Below are 20,191 nucleotides of genomic sequence, written 5' to 3' on the forward strand. Positions count from 1 at the left end.
ATGGGGGCTAGAAGTGTTACCAGTAGCGTAGCGACCCCCCGCCGGGCCCCGATGCGAGGTTTTCACCACAGGACCCCCTGTAGTAACTCTGTCTAAGGACCCCCTGTTGAAGACCCCTGGAAATGGAATAAATGGTATTAATTACCTTTGAGTGGAAATTCTGTTCCCTAATCCTCCTCCTCTGATTGAGTCACGGACTGCACAACATGTCAATCATATCCTACTTGCTTCTGCAGCCTACAACTCTTTTTATTTAATTGGGTGGCGGGCCCACCAAAGAAATCAGATATAGTTTCAGAGCCATTCTGTAGAAATTACCGATAACAGCCCTAAACGCTAAACAGACGGCAGAGATTAGATTCTTCATGCCTGCCGCTAAAAGTAAACAGGAAACAGCTGTCCTCAAAGCAACTAGTCTGGATCACATTGAGTAATCAGTAGCACTCGTCAAGTGGGCCAATAGAGTGTCTTCTCAATCCAGTAAGCATTTCAAAATAAAAGTTTTCTTTATTTTTATTTTTTATTTTTTAATTCCCCGGAGCGGTGGCGGGCCCTAATGCCTCCGGGCCCTAATGCGACTGCATCGGCTGCTTCCCCTATAGCTCCGCCCCTGAGTGTTGCTGTAAATAGCAATAAAGAAACTGCTGGCTTATTGTGTCTAAAAAGACATATTTAGCCACTTGTACGCAGGCCCCATTGTGTACGCATGCCCCACATTTTAGCACGGTAAGCGCGATAAAACAATAGAACGAAGCAAATGAAAACATTTTAACACTAACCTTTTCTTTTCTCTAATTACAATCTAAAATATGAACCCTTGTTGTAAAAAAACAAAGTTGTCCTTTAATATATTGTTGTACATATTATATTATTCACAGGTATCGTACTTATATTGATGTATTAACATTAATTGTGGGCTCGCCTATAAGGCGAGCACACTCTAGATATTGTCATTATTGTGGGCTCGCCTATAAGGCGAGCACACTCTAGATATTGTCATTATTTATCTATCAGACATATCAAGTTCTCCTCAATACTTTGTCCGCTTTCAACTCCTACATACTTAGTGAGAAAATGAAAATAAAAACATCAATGTGTTCAGCCTACAGTGGCGACGTGTGCTATTATTTTATACAGCAATCGGCCAAATGGTGGCGCTGTTGGAAGCCTTCGAAAGTGCGAACTTTGAACAGGTATAGCTCATGCTGTGTTTGAGGTAAAGCCATGAAACCTGTATACACTTATGCGTCTCCTCATGCCGAACAACTTTTACCCTCTAACTTTTGACCTCTGACCTTTAGGTCTCCCACAATTCGGAATTATATGAAAAACAGTAAAAATCTATCTCCTCCTGGGATTTTCGTGTCAAGTGCACAAAACTTTTTTCACATGAACTTTGGACCAATACGGTCAGATTGATCAACCAGATTTTTTTTTAAGTGAAATATAATTTTTTAATAGTTCAATCAATATTGCGGTTTTCTGCAAATTATTCTTCGGCCTCTAAATCATACATGCAAAGTTACACGTTCATGGCATTTGGCAAAGATGTGGAGGGTTAGTCAAAGTATCACTGAAACCAATTTTATTCCAATCGGCCAAAGGGGGGCGCTATACGAAGCGTCTGAAAATTCAAACTTCAAACGGGCATAAGTCATGACTCGTTTCGTTTGAAGACATGCAACTTGTTACACGCGTGCTTTGACTCAAGCGGAAGACATCTGTGTCGTTGTTAAGTAAGCTCCGCCCTTCAATTTTCCGCCATTTTGAGCAGTTTGTAAAACGCGTAAACCCGCTTTTATTCTGGAATTTTCGCGTCACGTGCACAAAACTTTTTTTACGTGAACTTTGGACCGATATCTAAAGATCTGTCAGATCGGATTTCTTTAACATTGAAACATGCTTTTTTAAATAATTCAAACAATATTGCATTTTTATGCAAATTATTCTTCTGCCTCTAAAACATACATGCAAAGTCACATTTTCATGACAAAATAGTGTAGAGGGTTAGTTCAAATATCACTGAAACCAATCTTACCCCAAATGGCCAAAGGGGGGCGCTATATAATTTTGAGCAGTTTGTAAAACGCTTAAACCCGTTTTTATTCTAGGATTTTTTTTGCAATTTGCATGAAACATTCTACACGCAATCTAAGGACCTTTATCTAACATGCCTATGAAGTGCACACAACAAAAATTATAAAATAATAATAATAAATATAGCTGCAAGCAGCGATAAAGTGGCCAAAGCCAAAAACACCTCAAATCATGAACACAGCCTGGGATGTGCGTGAAATCTTGCAAGCACATTCCCAATAGGTCAAGGAACAGATACCAACCTTCTCACATTGGCCTGTTATAGCGCCACCAGCGGGTCAACTTTTGCACAACACATTTTTGGAACAAAATGGACCAATCTTTGACGTCAGTAACGTCAAAGAGAGCACTGCCTGCGATCTTGACATTTTGTGCTTTTATAGCCATTGTTTTCTGGCTTGAAGCGAGCCCACAATTGTTTCGAAGGAACAATATTTTTCTAGTTTATCTATCAGGCAGGCAGTCATATCAAGTTCTCCTCAATACTTTGTCCGCTTTCAACTCCTACATACTTAGTGAGAAAATGAAAATAAAAACATCAATGTGTTCAGCTTACTGTGGCGACGTGTGCTATTACTTTTTACAGCAATCGGCCAAATGGTGGCGCTGCAGGAAGCCTTCGAAAGTGCGAACTTTGAACAGGTATAGCTCATGCTGTGTTATACATACAGCCATGAAACCTGTATACACTTATGCGTCTCCTCATGCCGAACAACTTTTACCCTCTAACTTTTGACCTCTGACCTTTAGGTCTCCCACAATTCGGAATAATATGAAAAACAGTAAAAATCTATCTCCTCCTGGGTTTTTTTCGTTACGCGCACAAAACTTTTTTCACATGAACTTTGGACCAATACGGTCAAACTAGTCTCGGCGGATTTCTTTTAAAGTGAAATATAATTTTTTAATAATTCAATTAATATTGCGGTTTTATGCAAATTATTCTTCGGCCTCTAAATCATACATGCAAAGTTACACGTTCATGGCATTTGGCAAAGATGTGGAGGGTTAGTCAAAGTATCACTGAAACCAATTTTATTCCAATCGGCCAAAGGGGGGCGCTATACAAAGCGTTTGAAAATTCAAACTTCAAACGGGCATAAGTCATGACTCGTTTCGTTTGAAGACATGCAACTTGTTACACGCGTGCTTTGACTCGAGCGGAAGACATCTGTGTCGTTGTTAAGTAAGCTCCGCCCTTCGGTTTTCCGCCATTTTGAGCAGTTTGTAAAACGCGTAAACCCGCTTTTATTCTGGAATTTTCGCTCCACGTGCACAAAACTTTTTTTACGTGAACTTTGGACCGATATCTAAAGATCTGTCAGATCGGATTTCTTTAAAATTGAAACATGCTTTTTTAAATAAATTCAATGAATATTGCAGTTTTATGCAAATTATTCTTCTGCCTCTAAATCATACATGCAAAGTAACATGTTCATGGCATTTGGCAAAGATGTAGAGTGTTAGTCCAAATATCACTAAAACCAATCTTACCCCAATTGGCCAAAGGGGGGCGCTATATCATTTTGAGCAGTTTGTGAAACGCTTAAACCCGTTAGGATTTTTTTTTGCAATTTGCATGAAACATTCTACACACAATCTAAGGACCTTTATCTAATATGCCTATGAAGTGCACACACACAAAAAAAATAATAATAATGAATATAGCTGCAAGGAGCGATAAAGTGGCCAAAGCCAAAAACACCTCAAATCATGAACACAGCCTGCAATGTGCGTGAAATCTTGCAAGCACATTCCCAATAGGTCAAGGAACAGATACCACCCTTCTTACATTGGCCTGTTATAGCGCCACCAGCGGGTCAACTTTTGCACAACACATTTTTGGAACAAAATGGACCAATCTTTGACGTCAGTAACGTCAAAGAGAGCACTGCCTGCGATCTTGACATTTTGTACTTTTATAGCCATTGTTTTCTGGCTTGAAGCGAGCCCACAATTGTTTCGAAGGAACAATATTTTTCTAGTATATTATATTATTCTCAGGTATCGTGGTTCTCTTCGTGTATTAATATAAATATATTGTATATTATATTATTCACAGGTATTGTGGTTCTCTTCATGTATTAATATTAATATATTGTATATTATAATATTCTCAGGTATTGTGGTTCTCTTCATGTATTAACATTAATCTATTGTATATTATATTATTCACAGGTATTGTGGTTCTCTTTGTGTATTAATATTAATCTATTGTATATTATATTATTCTCAGGTATTGTGGTTCTCTTCATGTATTAATATTAATATATTGTATATTATAATATTCTCAGGTATTGTGGTTCTCTTCATGTATTAACATTAATATATTGTATATTATATTATTCACAGGTATTGTGGTTCTCTTCGTGTATTAATATTAATCTATTGTATATTATATTATTCACAGGTATTGTGGTTCTCTTCATGTATTAACATTAATATATTGTATATTATATTATTCACAGGTATTGTGGTTCTCTTCATGTATTAATATTAATATATTGTATATTATATTATTCACAGGTATTGTGGTTCTCTTCATGTATTAATATTAATCTATTGTATATTATATTATTCTCAGGTATTGTGGTTCTCTTCATGTATTAACATTAATATATTGTATATTATATTATTCACAGGTATTGTGGTTCTCTTCATGTATTAACATTAATATATTGTATATTATATTATTCTCAGGTATTGTGGTTCTCTTCATGTATTAACATTAATATATTGTATATTATATTATTCACAGGTATTGTGGTTCTCTTCATGTATTAATATTAATATATTGTATATTATATTATTCACAGGTATTGTGGTTCTCTTCATGTATTAACATTAATCTATTGTATATTATATTATTCACAGGTATTGTGGTTCTCTTCGTGGCGCTGCGGCGGCAGCATAAGATCCCGCTCATCGTTCTGGAGGACGATGACATCAGAGAAAACATCATCACGTACGACGACGAGGGAGGAGGAGAGGAGGACACCGAGGCCTTCGATATCGCTACTCTACAGGTAATACCGTCTACCACTAGGTGGTGCTATGCTACATGTTATATCAGTAATAATAACCAGTAAGACTCCCTAATCGGGAGATAAGCGACCGTCAGGTCACAGTATACACAAAGAGGCCTGTAAGTGGCATTGGTTCCACCCACAAGTTTGAACGACAAATGGTTGATGAGTAAAGCCAAATAAAGTTTCGGCCAATCAGAGGAGGGGGCGGGGCAAAGTTAAACCAATTAAGGTGAAGGACTCTTAATGAAGTTAATTGACACCACCCACAAGTGTGTACGACAAACAGTTAATGAGTAAAAACAAATAAGGTTTGGGCCAATCAGAGGAGGGGGCGGGGCTAAGTTAAACCAATTAAGGTGAGGGACTCTTAATCAAGTCAAATGACACCACCCACAAGTTAGTATGACAAACGGTTGATGAGTAAAGCCAAATAAAGTTTTGGCCAATGAGGGGAGGGGGCGGGGCAAAGTGAAACCAATGGAGGTGAAGGACTGTTGGAGCAGCAGGAGTCGGCGGTCCCCGGGAATTCCCCATGAGCAGCCCAGTTGGGGTGTTGATTAGGTCATTTTTGCACTATTTGGCGGCGGTGGCAGGGGGTCCCTGGGGGTCCGTGGAGGTCCGGGGGTCCTGAAGGTTGTGGTTTGGCAGGAGTGTGTGTGGAAAATTTCACATGGATAGGGGCAACGATGGCGCAGATATGAGTAGGGAAAAAGTGTGACGTCACGTGACGTGACAGACAGACAGACAGACAGACGGATGGACAGATGGACGGACGGACAGACAGACGGTGGAGGTTTTGATAGTAATGCGACCTGACGGTCGCAATCAACACATTCTGGGAATCTCTGTCTGTTTGTGTGTGTGTGCAGGGACGTGCAGAGAATGTTAGAGAGGCAGGGGCTGAAACTTCTAAAAGTGCCTTTTGGTGTAAATATCGAAAATAGCAGACCTCCAAGCTCCTAACAGCCAACACTTATGTCATGATATTATGGGGCCCTCGTAACTCTGAGAATTACAGACCTGTGTAATGGCCCATTTGGTTTGTAACTACAACCACTTAGCTGGGGACCCCTTGGAACTCCCACAAGGACCCCATTTTGAGAACGCACGTGACACGACCAATACAACACTGTTGTATGGGGAAGTATAACTTAAAGGAATAGCTCACCCCCAAAATGACTTTTTTTCTATTGATTACTCATGCCAAGCCATGGAGACTTGAGTTTAATAATATTTTTTGTTTTTTGTCACATTCCTAAGATAATAATTTGATTATAATACATGTACCCCCATTGATTCGGATGGGGGCCCAAATGCATTTTGGTCCGGAATCAATGAGGGTAAATGTACTAAAATCAACCTTTGTCTTGGGGAATGTGACAAATACAAAAAAATATTATTGAACTCAAGTCTCCACATGAGTAATCATTGAAAAAAAGTCATTTTGGGGGTGAACTACTCCTTTAACCTCTTAACAGGTGTGGCCCGCGGCGGGCCCGCCGGCCGTTTGTTGACAAACAATCACTGTTTAGACAAGCCTCTGTGTTACTTGCATTGCCAAGCTGTATACCATTTTAAAGCTAAGATTCTTGTGATTCCGAATCCGCAAACCATTTGATTATAGCGCCGAAACTCACGCCGCTAACAACGCAGAAGTCCGACATAAACAAACAAACAAAATATTCACAGTAGACTCCCTAATCGGGAGATAAGCGACCGTAGGTGGCTTATCTCCACAAATAGGGCAAAAATTTGTTTTTCCAAAATCTTCCTGATCCATGTTGATGACATGAGTGTAGACATGCTGTGGAGTGATATTCGTGATTTTAGGGAAAAACTGTAGGAGCAGTGTCCAAAAATGTGTTTTAAAAATTGGCCTGAAGGTGGCGCTAGAATAGGGCCATGTGAGAAATGAGGGGTGGGGTCTCCGCGTTGCCTTGGCGGACGAATAGGTACCGGCCCCGGCTCTCCCGGACGCTCCTAGCCTGAGTTACGGCATTTTATGTGCGCTGCAGTGGCAGGGGGTCCTCCACTGGGGGCGCCACCACTTTTGCATCCGTTCTGGAGCACCAGGAGTCGGTGGTCCCGGGAATTCCCCGTGAGCAGCCCCGTTGGGATGGTCATTTGGTCATTTTTGCACAATTGGTCATTTTTTTACATCTGGGGGTCCCCCCCTGGGGGACCTGGGGGTCCCTGGGGCTCCGGGGGTCCCTTGGAGGTTGTAGTTTGGCAGGCAAGGAGTGTGTGTGTGTAAAATCTGGCATGGATCGGGTCAACGGGTGCGGAGATATAAGCAGGGAAAAAGTGTGACGTGTGACGTGTGAGCACATTTGGTAATTTTTTACATCTGGGGGTCCCCCAGGGACCTGGGGGTCCCTTGGGCTCCGGGGGTCCTTGGAGGTTGTAGTTTGGCAGTCAAGGAGTGTGTGTGCAAAATTTGGCATGGATGGGGGCAACGGTTGTGGAGATATGAGCAGGGCAAAAGTGTGACTGACTGACTGACTCACTGACAGACAGCCTGTGAAGGTTTTGGTAGTAAATGCGACCTACGGTCGCAATAATAATATTAATAATCTCTTGTGATCAGAACCCAGACGGTGCCAACGGCTTCCTGCCCAGGAAGGACATCAAGCCGGAGCTGCAGTACCCCCTGCGGCCAGGCGGGGGGCGCCACCCGGCCGCCAGCAGCGTGGACGTGGACGACTTCATCCGCTCTCGCATCGCCGAGGCGGACGGAGACCCCACGGCGCCGCCCTACGACTCCATCCAGATCTACGGCTTCGAGGGGCGGGGCTCGGTGGCCGGCTCGCTCAGCTCTCTGGAGTCGGTGAGCACCGAGTCGGACCTCGACTACGACTACCTGCAGAGCTGGGGACCCCGGTTCAAGAGGCTGGCCGACCTCTATGGGACGTCCCGGGATATGGAGGAGGAGGGGGAAGACGAGGGGGACGACTCCTAACCTCTAACCCTAACCCTAACCCTAAACCAACCCCCCTCTAACCCCCCTCTACCCCCCTCTACCCCCAACCCACCTAACCCTGCAGAGCTGGGGACCCCGGTTCAAGAGGCTGGCCGACCTCTACGGGACGTCCCGAGATATGGAGGAGGAGGGGGAAGACGAGGGGGAAGACTCCTAACCTCTAGTCTACCATCCAGTCTGACCCCACCCCCCCCTCTAACCCCCCTCTACCCCCCCTCTACCCTCACTCTACCTTCTACCCTAACCCTGTATGGGACCTGGACTACGACTACCTGCAGAGCTGGGGACCCAGGTTCAAGAGGCTGGCCGACCTCTACGGGACCTCCAGGGATATGGAGGAGGAGGGGGAAGACGAGGGGGAAGACTCCTAACCTCCCCAACCCCCCTCTACCCCTACTCTACCCCCAACCCACCTAACCCTGTATGGAACCACTCTACCCCTACTCTACCCCCAACCCACCTAACCCTGTATGGAACCACTCTACCCCTACTCTACCCCCAACCCACCTAACCCTGTATGGAACCACTCTACCCCTACTCTACCCCCAACCCACCTAACCCTGTATGGAACCACTCTACCCCTACTCTACCCCTACTCTACCCCCAACCCACCTAACCCTGTATGGAACCACTCTACCCCTACTCTACCCCTACTCTACCCCCAACCCACCTAACCCTGTATGGAACCAGGGAGATGGACGATGGAGAATAGTCTACCACCCTGTAGTCTACCCTCCACTCTACCCATCCAGTCTGGACCATGGAGATGACCCCCACCAGCCTCCACCCTCTGCCCGCATCGCTCCACTCTCCCCGTCCAGTCCAGACTCCAAAGGCTCAAACATACTCCAGGGTGGAGTGAGCAGCTATCACCGCGGTGCAGTTTTCTAAAGTCAATAAAACTACAACATTACATGATTAGTCGCGGTGAAGAGGGTTAGGGTTAGGGCTAACCCTAACCCAACTGTGGAGGCTCACATAAAAAGTTGATCGCTCGTCACCTCACCTAAAAGGTGAAGAGCTACAGTGGTCTCTGGTTGACATTGTCCTGCTTGCCAAAATGGTTTCCATAGAATCCTTTAGGTACCTAAATTAGGAACGCCCCCCCCCCCCCCCCCAGATTCCTTAGCCGCACCCACAGAAATATGTTATTTATTTCAAGGTGTAGTGTTGCCATTCAGCCACGGGCCAGAGGCGTGTTTTAGCCTAAACTCCACCTTTGAAAAAACAAAAGGGTGGAGTAAAAAACAGACCTTCTGGCCAAATCAAACCCATAGGTACCTTTGAGAACAAAGTCAACAGGAGACCGCCGTATTATCACTTCACCTGCAGTATGCATGAGCCTTTAACAGTTTACCCCAACCCCCCCCCCCCTCCCCCCCCCCCCACTCCTCCATCCAGTCCCCCTGAAAGGTTGTTGACGGGACTTAACCAATGTCACCAACTTATCCAACACATAGGCCAATCACAAGCAAAGCTTTCAGGAAGTCATGTGCCCCCCCCCCCCCCCCCAGCACCCCTCCCCTCTCTTCCTCTCGTAAAGACGTCAGAAACCAGAATGTCTGCTTTAAGAATAGTTTTCATCTCTGTGGTTCTCAGACCTTTAGTTTCATCTCAAAGGAACTGTCACTCTTCAGAGTGTAAAGGAACCAGTGTGGTTCCTTTCGCCTGCTCTCAGGAGTGACGGACCCTGCGTTCCGTTTGGTTCCCTGGACCTCACTTTGAGAACCGCCGTTCTATTGGTCGATCAGAGGTTGTTTGAACTTCCTGTGGACTGGATTGACTTCCTCCCTAAACGCTGGTCTTTGGAGGGGGTGTGGTTTGGGTGGGGGAGGATCCCTTTATGTTGATTGATGTTTTAAGAAGAAGGATTTCATTGGCTGGAGCCCAATGAAACATCCCATCTGATTGGCTGGCTGGGAGCCAGAGGCTTCGAGCAAGTTAAAAAAAAACACAAAATGTCTACTTCATGTTTGTCGTGGTTTGTGTGCGACGTGTCGGACATGCATACGACGGACGGACGGGCGGACAGACACAGACTCTGGGTTGTTGATACTGTGAAGTGGTGGCCTTATAATAAATACACAACGACTCCAGAGACCAACAAACAAACAAACAAACAACAACAAAATGGCAGTTAAAGTACGACTGCTAGGAGGCCAGCTAGCGAGCTAGCTAGCTAACGCCCTGTAGCATCACCCGGAAAAATGACCTGACAAAAAAAATGAAGACAAGGAAACGCCATCTGTGGACGTAAAGCGCTGGATATAAATCAAAAACTGAATTCAACTTGGACTGATGAAGAAGATAAGGAAAGACAACAGAAAAAAAATGAAGAAAAAAAACTGTGGATGAGGTTTTTTTGTTTTGTTTTGTTATTTCACAGTTTCGGTAAAAACAGACCTGTCCATCACACTGAGGCTCCTCCCACAGCCCCCCGCCCTCCTCCCCCCTCCCCCATAAGTCTACTTTAATCCAATCACGTTCCACCAACCGATAAAAGATCACGTTTTTCTCCAGAGTCACCGATGATGATGTTCATTCACCATGAACCTGTGAGCTTAAAAAAAATAAACAAAAATATATAAAAAATATATATCGCCTTAAACTTAAAGGGATACTTCACATTTTAACGCGTTTCATACCAGACAGTGCTGTTAAGTTGCTTGATTCAGTATTTCTATATTTGATATTCATTTGATCAGACAATCTCATTGTGAAAGATATGGTCCTTCTAATACATGTTTTTGTATTAGCATTCTTATATATTTTATTTTAGACATTGTTTTTCATGTCCTCAAATAATATACAGATCAGTCGCCAGAAGCATCAGAAGTTTAGTTATTTTTACTTATTTACAGTTTATGGGTGCATCTGATGCTCTTAATCCAGAGAGATGTAATAAAATATTAATCTATGATCATAGATGAACCATGAACCTGTCATCTGGCTAACAGTAGAATGACCAGAACATCTAGAATCATCCACTATAGGATGTCAACAATGACCTGACATCATGTCTACAACACATGCTATCTAAATGGTTCAGGTTCAGTTTTATTGTCACACATATCCATACGGGTACAGATACATATACAGTACATAAGTATATAAGTACAGATACATATCCATACAGGTACAGATACAATGAAATGCTTGTGCCAGGAGCATCTCAGCCTTATTACACAAAGACATGGTCACAGTGACCGACAGGAGTGTGGACCAACATTCCATGCAGGCCACACAAGACAAGTCCCAACAACGACAATACCATACACTGTATGGTATTGTCGTTGTTGGGACTTGTCTTGTGAAACGCATTTTTAAACTGTACACTGTTACACTGTATGGCATACAGTGTACAGTTTAAAAATGCGTTTCACTTTCATCCCTTCGTGATGCCTGGGCAAAAACACTTACTGAAACGAGTGGTGTGCGATTTGATGCTCTGGTAACTGTGATGCAACCTGTCTGAACACTTTCTATGGTACGACGATAGAAATTCACAAGAGCCTTGGTGCTCAAGCCAAATCTCTTGAGGCGCCTCATAAAGTAGAGTCGCTGCTGTGCTTTCTTAAGGATACCTTTGGTGTCAAGAGACCATGTGAGTGTGTATGACAGTTTAGCCTACGTATAAACCTGCGAAGTCATCAAGGCTAGGGCAAGTGCTACGGTAAGTGCTATGGTCTAAGGTGGAGTCTGAAGAGGTGAGTCTTCAGACCACGGTGGAAGCTAGGGAGTGAGTCTGTAGTTCTAATGGAAGCTAGGGAGTGAGTCTGTAGTTAATGGATGCTAGGGAGTGAGTCTGTAGTTCTAATGGAAGCTAGGGAGTGAGTCTGTATTTCTAAGTGCAACAGGGAGTTTATTCCACAGTTTGGGGGCCAGGAGGGAGAAGAGTCTAGGACGAGTGGATTGCGCTGTCCCAGATGTTTTAACGAAGGTTCTGTCCCAGATGTTTTAACGAAGGTTCTGTCCTCTTGTCTGTGTTGGCTGAGTGAAACCCAGGAGGAGTGAACAGAAACACAATGAACCAACACAGACAGCAGTCACAGGCAGGATTACATACTGTAGGCTCGGTCCAACTGGGCAGTAATTAGACCAACACCTCATAGTTTATATACTGTAGGCTCTGTCCAGCTAGGCAGTCATTAGACCAACACCTCACAGTTTATATACTGTAGGCTCTGTCCAGCTAGGCAGTCATTAGACCAACACCTCATAGTTTATATACTGTAGGCTCTGTCCAGCTAGGCAGTCATTAGACCAACACCTCATAGTTTATATACTGTAGGCTCTGTCCAGCTAGGCAGTCATTAGACCAACACCTCACAGCGGTGAAACCAGGAAGAGCAGTGAGGGGTAGAACTGGGCCAGACCAGGGTGTGACACAGAGCAGTGAGGGGTAGAACTGGGCCAGACCAGGTTGTGACACAGAGCAGAGAGGGGTAGAACTGGGCCAGACCAGGGTGTGACACAGAGCAGTGAGGGGTAGAACTGGGCCAGACCAGGTTGTGACACAGAGCAGAGAGGGGTAGAACTGGGCCAGACCAGGGTGTGACACAGAGCAGTGAGGGGTAGAACTGGGCCAGACCAGGTTGTGACACAGAGCAGAGAGGGGTAGAACTGGGCCAGACCAGGGTGTGACACAGAGCAGTGAGGGGTAGAACTGGGCCAGACCAGGTTGTGACACAGAGCAGAGAGGGGTAGAACTGGGCCAGACCAGGGTGTGACACAGAGCAGTGAGGGGTAGAACTGGGCCAGACCAGGTTGTGACACAGAGCAGAGAGGGGTAGAACTGGGCCAGACCAGGGTGTGACACAGAGCAGAGAGGGGTAGAACTGGGCCAAGGTGTGACACAGAGCAGAGAGGGGTAGAACGGGGCCAGGGTGTGACACAGAGCAGAGAGGGGTAGAACTGGGCCAGACCAGGGTGTGACACAGAGCAGAGAGGGGTAGAACTGGGCCAGACCAGGGTGTGACACAGAGCAGTGAGGGGTAGAACTGGGCCAGACCAGGGTGTGACACAGAATGTGACATCAGCCTTTGAAGATATGGGGCATGGCTTAGGCTGTTTGTATAGGAGGGTCGCATGCAGTGTTGGGGAAGTTACTTTGAAAAGTAACTCACCATGGCAGTAACTTGATCAAGTTAAAGTTATACCCCTGGAGAAATGTAACTTATAAAGGTTACATAGCAAAAGTAACTTGAGTAACTTGAGTTACTTTTTTCAGCGTTACATTTAGAATGTACATTTGGTGTACATGAAACAAAATATAATATCCTACAAAAAAAGTCACATGCCAGCAGAAATATGTCTCAGGGTGACATGTTCTTTAGTAAACATCTGTGTTCCTAAAATAAAGTTAAAAAAATGAGAAAATTATGATCTGTTGAGGACAATTGATCGTCAAATCTTAACAAAACTTAAATGTAAAATTATAACTTTGCTTGTAACTTCTTGTAACTTGTAACTTCAGCCAAAAATGACCCAAAAAGTATCTCAGTTACTTGACGAGTTACAGAAATATGAATATAACTCAGTTATATAACCCAGCCTAACTCAAGTTACAGCAAAATGTAACGTAGTTATGTAACTCAGTTACATGTAACTTTAACTTCCCCAACACTGGTCTGAATACTGACTCAAGCAACTTCAAACTAAGAAAATGTCTGGGTTGAAATGCACGATAACATGTTGTTTGAAAGTGAAATATCCCTTTAATGGACACTATTGCAACACAGTGGATTGTTATTGTTTTGTTTTGTTCAGTTTTTTTGTTATTTTTTTCTCTCCTTTCCCCTTTGCTTTCTCTCTATAACTTGAAAATGTATTTTATCCTGAAAGCAGACTTACTATCCACGTCTAGGTGTGTGTATGTACATGCACTGTGCACATATGCCATATATATCTTTGAGGATCCAAGTTGCACCTCCACGTGCACTCTACACGTGCACTGTCCTCGTGCACTCTCCACACGAGCTAAAAATGTGTTCGTTCTTGGTAGGGCGTTGTCGTCTTGTTTTTGTTTTTGTTTTCCTGACGCAGTAGCGCGGTGTTCACGACGACGCGCGTTGCATCAACGTGCGTCGCCGTTAACGGCCGTTGAAAACCATCTGGGGAAGAAAACGACGAGCACGACAAAGAATTGAACACAAGATGTCGTGTTTTCCACCCCCACGAGGCCACGCCCCCAAACCCGCATTCACTAATATGCCGACGACGTCACGCTTTTTTCAAGAGTGTAGTTTTTCGTTCAATCTTTTTTATTGTTATTATATTATGATGATTATTGTTTTTTGTTTTTTTGTATTATTATTATTATAATTATTATAATTATTATTCTTATGGAATTTATTGTTATTTCTTTGGACACAGTTACACCGGGACAGAAATCTATCTGATATTTATACAGAGACAAGAGCTGATCTTTTTACACAGGAATCCAACAGATATCGTTAGCATTAATGATTCCCTTTCACCATACCCATAGCGGTTCAAAATGGACCCTTACAGCTCTGTGACTCTGAGAGTGTACAAATGGAACCAAATGGACCCTTACAGCTCTGTAACTCTGAGAGTGTACAAATGGAACCAAATGGACCCTTACGGCTCTGTAACTCTGAGAGTGTACAAATGGAACCAAATGGACCCTTTACGGCTCTGTAACTCTGAGAGGGTACAAATGGAACCAAATGGACCCTTAAAGGTCCTCGGTTCTACAAATGGATCCCAAACCGCTAGATGTGATTGGCTGCCAGGAGATCAGATCTGAGCCAATCAACAAACAGATAAATGTCAGATAGATCTCTTTTGGTCCCGGTGTAGAGGTCGCGACCTCTCTCTCCGTTTCTCATTCTTTCGGCGTTTGTAGCTTTTTTTTCTCTTCCTGGTCGAGAGAAAAAAACGCCTCCTTTTTATTCTCTTTGTGGACTTTTATGGAAGCGATTTGTACAATTTTAAAAGTTGTTATTTTTACTATACATGCAGAATATTCCACTTATTACGCTGTTAAGATAAGACAGAATATTCCACTTATTACGCTGTTAAGATAAGACAGAATATTCCAGTTCTTACGATGTTAAGATAAGATGAGAACAAGTTGCAGCATCACACCATTATATTTTCTGAACATTGCGTACTGTTGCTTTAATATGAGCTTCAATCTGGAAGCAGAAAAATACAAATAAAAAAAAAACGTTTAAATAAATGCTCTTTTTATAAAACATTGAACGGTGTGTGTTTCACATTCATTATTGTTACTTGTAAGAAGGTCTAACCATGTGTGGCTGCTTCTACAGGCAGGGATCTCCAAATATGGGCATAAGAGGGATTTATGTGGCCGATGCGGCCTCCATATATGGGCGTTCCCATATGAAGTCCTGTTAGGGGAAACACACTAACAGAATCCTCACAGCTGCGAGCTTGTAGATCTGCTATTTTTGAAAAGTTGTGAAAATCTGTGCAAATCTTTGTATGTATATATATATATATATATATTTTTTTTGTTTGTTTTTGAGCGGTGCTCCTATGAACCGCTTTTTTACCAAAATTATGATGTCACTAATGATGATGACCTCTCTGGAGGCCTCTCTGGAGGTAAATAAGGTCCAATTGACCAAACTGAAAGACAAATATTTTAGCCTTTGAAAAACCTCTTCCATGATGTCATAGGCAGAGGCACCCGATTGGTTCACCCTGATTTAGAACGCGTTTAGGCCGCAGAAAATACGTAATAAAAAATGATGTCAGAGGCACAGAGGTACCTGATTGGTTCACCCTTTAGGCCGGAGAAAATAAACATGTTGTCAATCAAATGCTTACATGATTATGAATTGACCAAACTGAACAGAACAATGAATTTGAATTTCAAAATTGTATTAAATGAATATCACACATAAGCAGAGAAAATAACCACACTTTTAGACAGACTGTGGATAATTTCACAGGTTATAAATGATAGGCAACTAATACAAGTTTAAAATACAAATAAACAGCTTTTTGAAAAAAAAATATGATGTCACTAATTATGATGACATGAGTTAGCTAGACCAATGAAACACTTCGATTCTGTTGATTTGTCCATGATGTCATAGGCACAGAGGCACCCGATTGGTTCAACCTGATTTAGAACGCGTTTAGGCCGCAGAAAATACGTAATAAAAAAATGATGTCATAGGCACAGAGGTACCTGATTGGTTCACCCTTTAGGCCGGAGAAAATAAACATGTTGTCAATCAAATGCTTACATGATTATGAATTGACCAAACTGAACAGAACAATGCATTTGAATTTCAAAATTGTATTAGATGAATATCACTAATAAGCGATAAAATAACCACACTTCTAGACAGACTGTGGATCATTTCACAGGTTATAAATGACAGGCAGCTAATACAAGTTTAAAATACAAATGAACAGACTTTGAAAAACTAAACTATTCATCTTCTGGCCTCTTCTCGCCTCTCTGGAGGCCTCTCTGGAGGTAAATAAGGTCCAATTGACCAAACTGAAAGACAAATATTTTAGCCTTTGAAAAACCTCTTAGGTCTTGGCCTTAAGCTCTAGAGGCAAATAAGGTCAAATCTGTAGCTCTTCTTATTTTGGAAAAGATAAGTATCCACACGCTTCCCCTCTGCTCCAAGGCTCACCATGGTCACCTTGTCCTTTGGTTTTCCTCTCCCCCACAGACACATCCACTATGGGTAGACAGATCTACTATGGGTAAACAGGACACCGCCATATAGAGTGCCTGATTAATTGTGGTCCACGGGTGTCCCTGTCCTGATCCCGGTCCTGGCACTTGTCTATTGCTTTCCCTTTTGACTGGATCTTATGTTATGTTTACTATAACCATCTATTGTGATGTAGACATGACATCATGTACATGATTGAATATAATTGGTTTTATATTGATGATGTATATTGTGAATGTTAATAACCTAGTGATTGGGAATGCTGATAAATGCTGACTTGGTGATTGTGAATACTAAACTGCTAGTGTTGAATTTGGCTAATTTATGGTTAGAACAGCTAGCTATTGATTGACCATGGCCACACACACACACACACACACACACACACACACACACACACACACACACACACACACACACACACACACACACACACACACACACACACACATTATGTGTAATAATAAAGATATTATTTAATAGCTTCAATTTAAAAAGGGAAAAGCATTTATAATTATTTAAGAAAAGTCCACAATATATCATACTCCCTAAATATTTTTGCACCGCTCACTTCGCACGGGTGCGATTTTTTTTAAGCAAACATTTTAACTCAAATTCTGCTTCTGGGTGGTCCCTGGAACTAAATATTTTGAGATGGGGGTCCGTGGCCAAATACATATCATTTTGGGTGTCCTTCACATGAAAAGCTTTGAGCACCACTGACATAGAAACGTAGGTTTTTCAAAAAGCCTTAGAATGATTTGAAAGATTCAGACTTGCACAAATTTTCAAGATTTTTCAAAAATAGCAGATCTACAAGCTTGCTGTGAGCTTGTAGATCTGCTATTCTACCACTTTTTGTGGTCGTATGTTCAGATACTGGATTCTGATTGGCTTAAAACAGTGGTAAGGCACTTACCAAGGCACAAAACAGTGGTAAATCAGCCAACAACCCATGACCCTCGAATGGTAAATGGCTTACTTTTTCAATAGTTAAAGCACAAAACACATAATAATGCGTTCCCAGTCTAAATGGGTTAAACCCCCTCCTCCCCTATAAAGAACATTCATGGGGGTCCCGCAGTGAATCCCTTGTAAGGGCTTAATACAATACAAATATCAAACCAAGCGTTACAGAGACAGAAAGTTCAAGATGAGTACATATTAGGGCATTAACGACTTGTGATTTTTGCAAGTCGACTCGACTCAGTAAAAAGTTGAGTTGAAGTCGACTTTATCGTTTTATGACGTCATCACATCACACACGACCCCCCAATTATTTTGGGGGGTCCCCAGATGATTAACTTAATGTGGAACATTGTTTTCACTCTCAACTGTAAACAAACCAACATAAAGTTTAAGTGTATTGAGGGTATCTGCACATTTCTAAAGTGACAATTTACGGACTTTTTAATACCTCTAAAATGACAAATTAAACATTGACCAAATTGTCAAATATATAGAGGCAAAAATTCACAATAGATTTTTTTTTGTTTTTTTTTTGTTTTTTTACTTCGACTTTCGACTTTCTCTGGTGGGAGTCGACTTGTGTAAGGAAGTCGACTCAGTGTCGACTTTTTCGTTAATGCCCAAGTACAGATATGTTTTATATCTCTACACAACACTACAGATATGTTTTATATCTCAACACAACACTACAGATATGTTTTATATCTCAACACAACACTACAGATATGTTTTAAAGACTCAACACAACACTACAGATATGGTTTATATCTCAACACAACACTACATATATGTTGTATATCTCTACACAACACTACATATATGTTTTATATCTCAACACAACACTACATATATGTTTTATATCTCAACACAACACTACAGATATGTTTTATATCTCAACACAACACTACAGATATGTTTTATATCTCAACACAACACTACATATATGTTTTATATCTCAACACAACACTACAGATATGTTTTAAAGACTAAACACAACACTACAGATATGTTTTATATCTCAACACAACACTACAGATATGTTTTATATCTCTACACAACACTACAGATATGTTTTATATCTCAACACAACACTACAGATATGTCTTATATCTCAACACAACACTACATATATGTTTTATATCTCAACACAACACTACAGATATGTTTTATATCTCAACACTAGAGATATGTTTTATATCTCTACACAACACTACATATATGTTTTATATCTCAACACAACACTACAGATATGTCTTATATCTCTACACAACACTACAGATATGTTTTATATCTCAACACAACACTAGAGATATGTTTTAAAGACTCCCATGGCACAACAGGACTCATTTGGGTCGCCGACTGATAAACGCTGTAAGCTGAACATGAGTTAATTATAGACGCAGACATCCTAGTTATAAATATATATATATACCCCAGACTGCACAGAGAGAGAGAGAGAGAGAGAGAGAGAGAGAGAGAGAGAGAGAGAGAGAGAGAGAGAGAGGGCGTGTGCATGTGCGTGCATCTCGATAGTCTTCAATCTCATTACGATTATTTTTTAACGACTATGCTTGGTGAAATATCTGATTACACCACATTTCAACTGATCAGATTAATAATGTCATTATTATTCATCATTCATTTGTTGCATTATTATAAATCATGAGTGTTAGATCAGTTGAGTGTGAGACAATAAAAGCCTCTCTCAACTCCTTTAAAAGAACCTAAAGTGTCATGTTTTAATGAGTTTCATCTTTTCAACATGGAATTAAAAAAGTAAAATGTATTCAGTGATGAAGGCGAGCTGGCATAACGATGCGTGAATATTAATTCATTAATAGTCAATTAATGAAAAGCCCAAACCAAGGAGTTTGGGTTCAAAAGCTGAACCTGGATTAATTTACAATGAATCATCACTAACACCTATCATTAAAATAATATTCAGTTTCCCCAGCTGTGATTCCAATAAGACTGTCCAACAGTTTACATGTACGTATTTAGATAGATACCTTTATTATCCCATGGGGGAAAATCAGTTGCCCAGAGGCAGCACAGCAGTATAAGGTTATTTACAAAGTTACAGAGAAGTAAGAAAAACAACAAGAACACAGTACAGTAAGAGCAAGGTACGTCAAGAAAGGGAACGAATAATATATATATATATATATATAAAGTGTCCTTAGGCACAACTATCAATAGTACAGTGCCCCAAAATAAGTGACCATAACATTCAATGCTAATTAGTGCAACAAGTATCTCACCATCATGTCAAACACAAGCAAAAATACTCAAAACTGCCAACACAACCTAATAGTGTCCAAAGGTCAGTGCGTTATAAAAACAACTAGAAAAATCACACCCAATGTGAAGTGAGCGGTGGTTGTGCTTGCATAACGTCTTCAGACTAGGATTTGAGTCTAGGA

General features: G+C 41.7%; 1 protein-coding gene across 1 annotated transcript in view; it reads left to right on the forward strand.

Annotated features, from left to right (window-relative positions):
* LOC308296723 (cadherin-11-like) overlaps nt 1-8,085 on the forward strand; it is a gene marked incomplete at both ends in the record, with an annotated part of 101,956 nt that extends 93,871 nt beyond the window's left edge. The window contains 2 exon segments of the mRNA XM_080740051.1: nt 4,972-5,123; nt 7,714-8,085. Coding sequence (XP_080596177.1) covers nt 4,972-5,123; nt 7,714-8,085 — 524 coding nt within the window.
* Nucleotides 8,086-20,191: the final 12,106 nt, after the last annotated feature.

The sequence above is a fragment of the Nannobrachium achirus genome (assembly GCF_963921795.1).
Source record: "Nannobrachium achirus genome assembly, chromosome: 13".
NCBI classification, from domain to species: Eukaryota; Metazoa; Chordata; class Actinopteri; order Myctophiformes; family Myctophidae; genus Nannobrachium; species Nannobrachium achirus.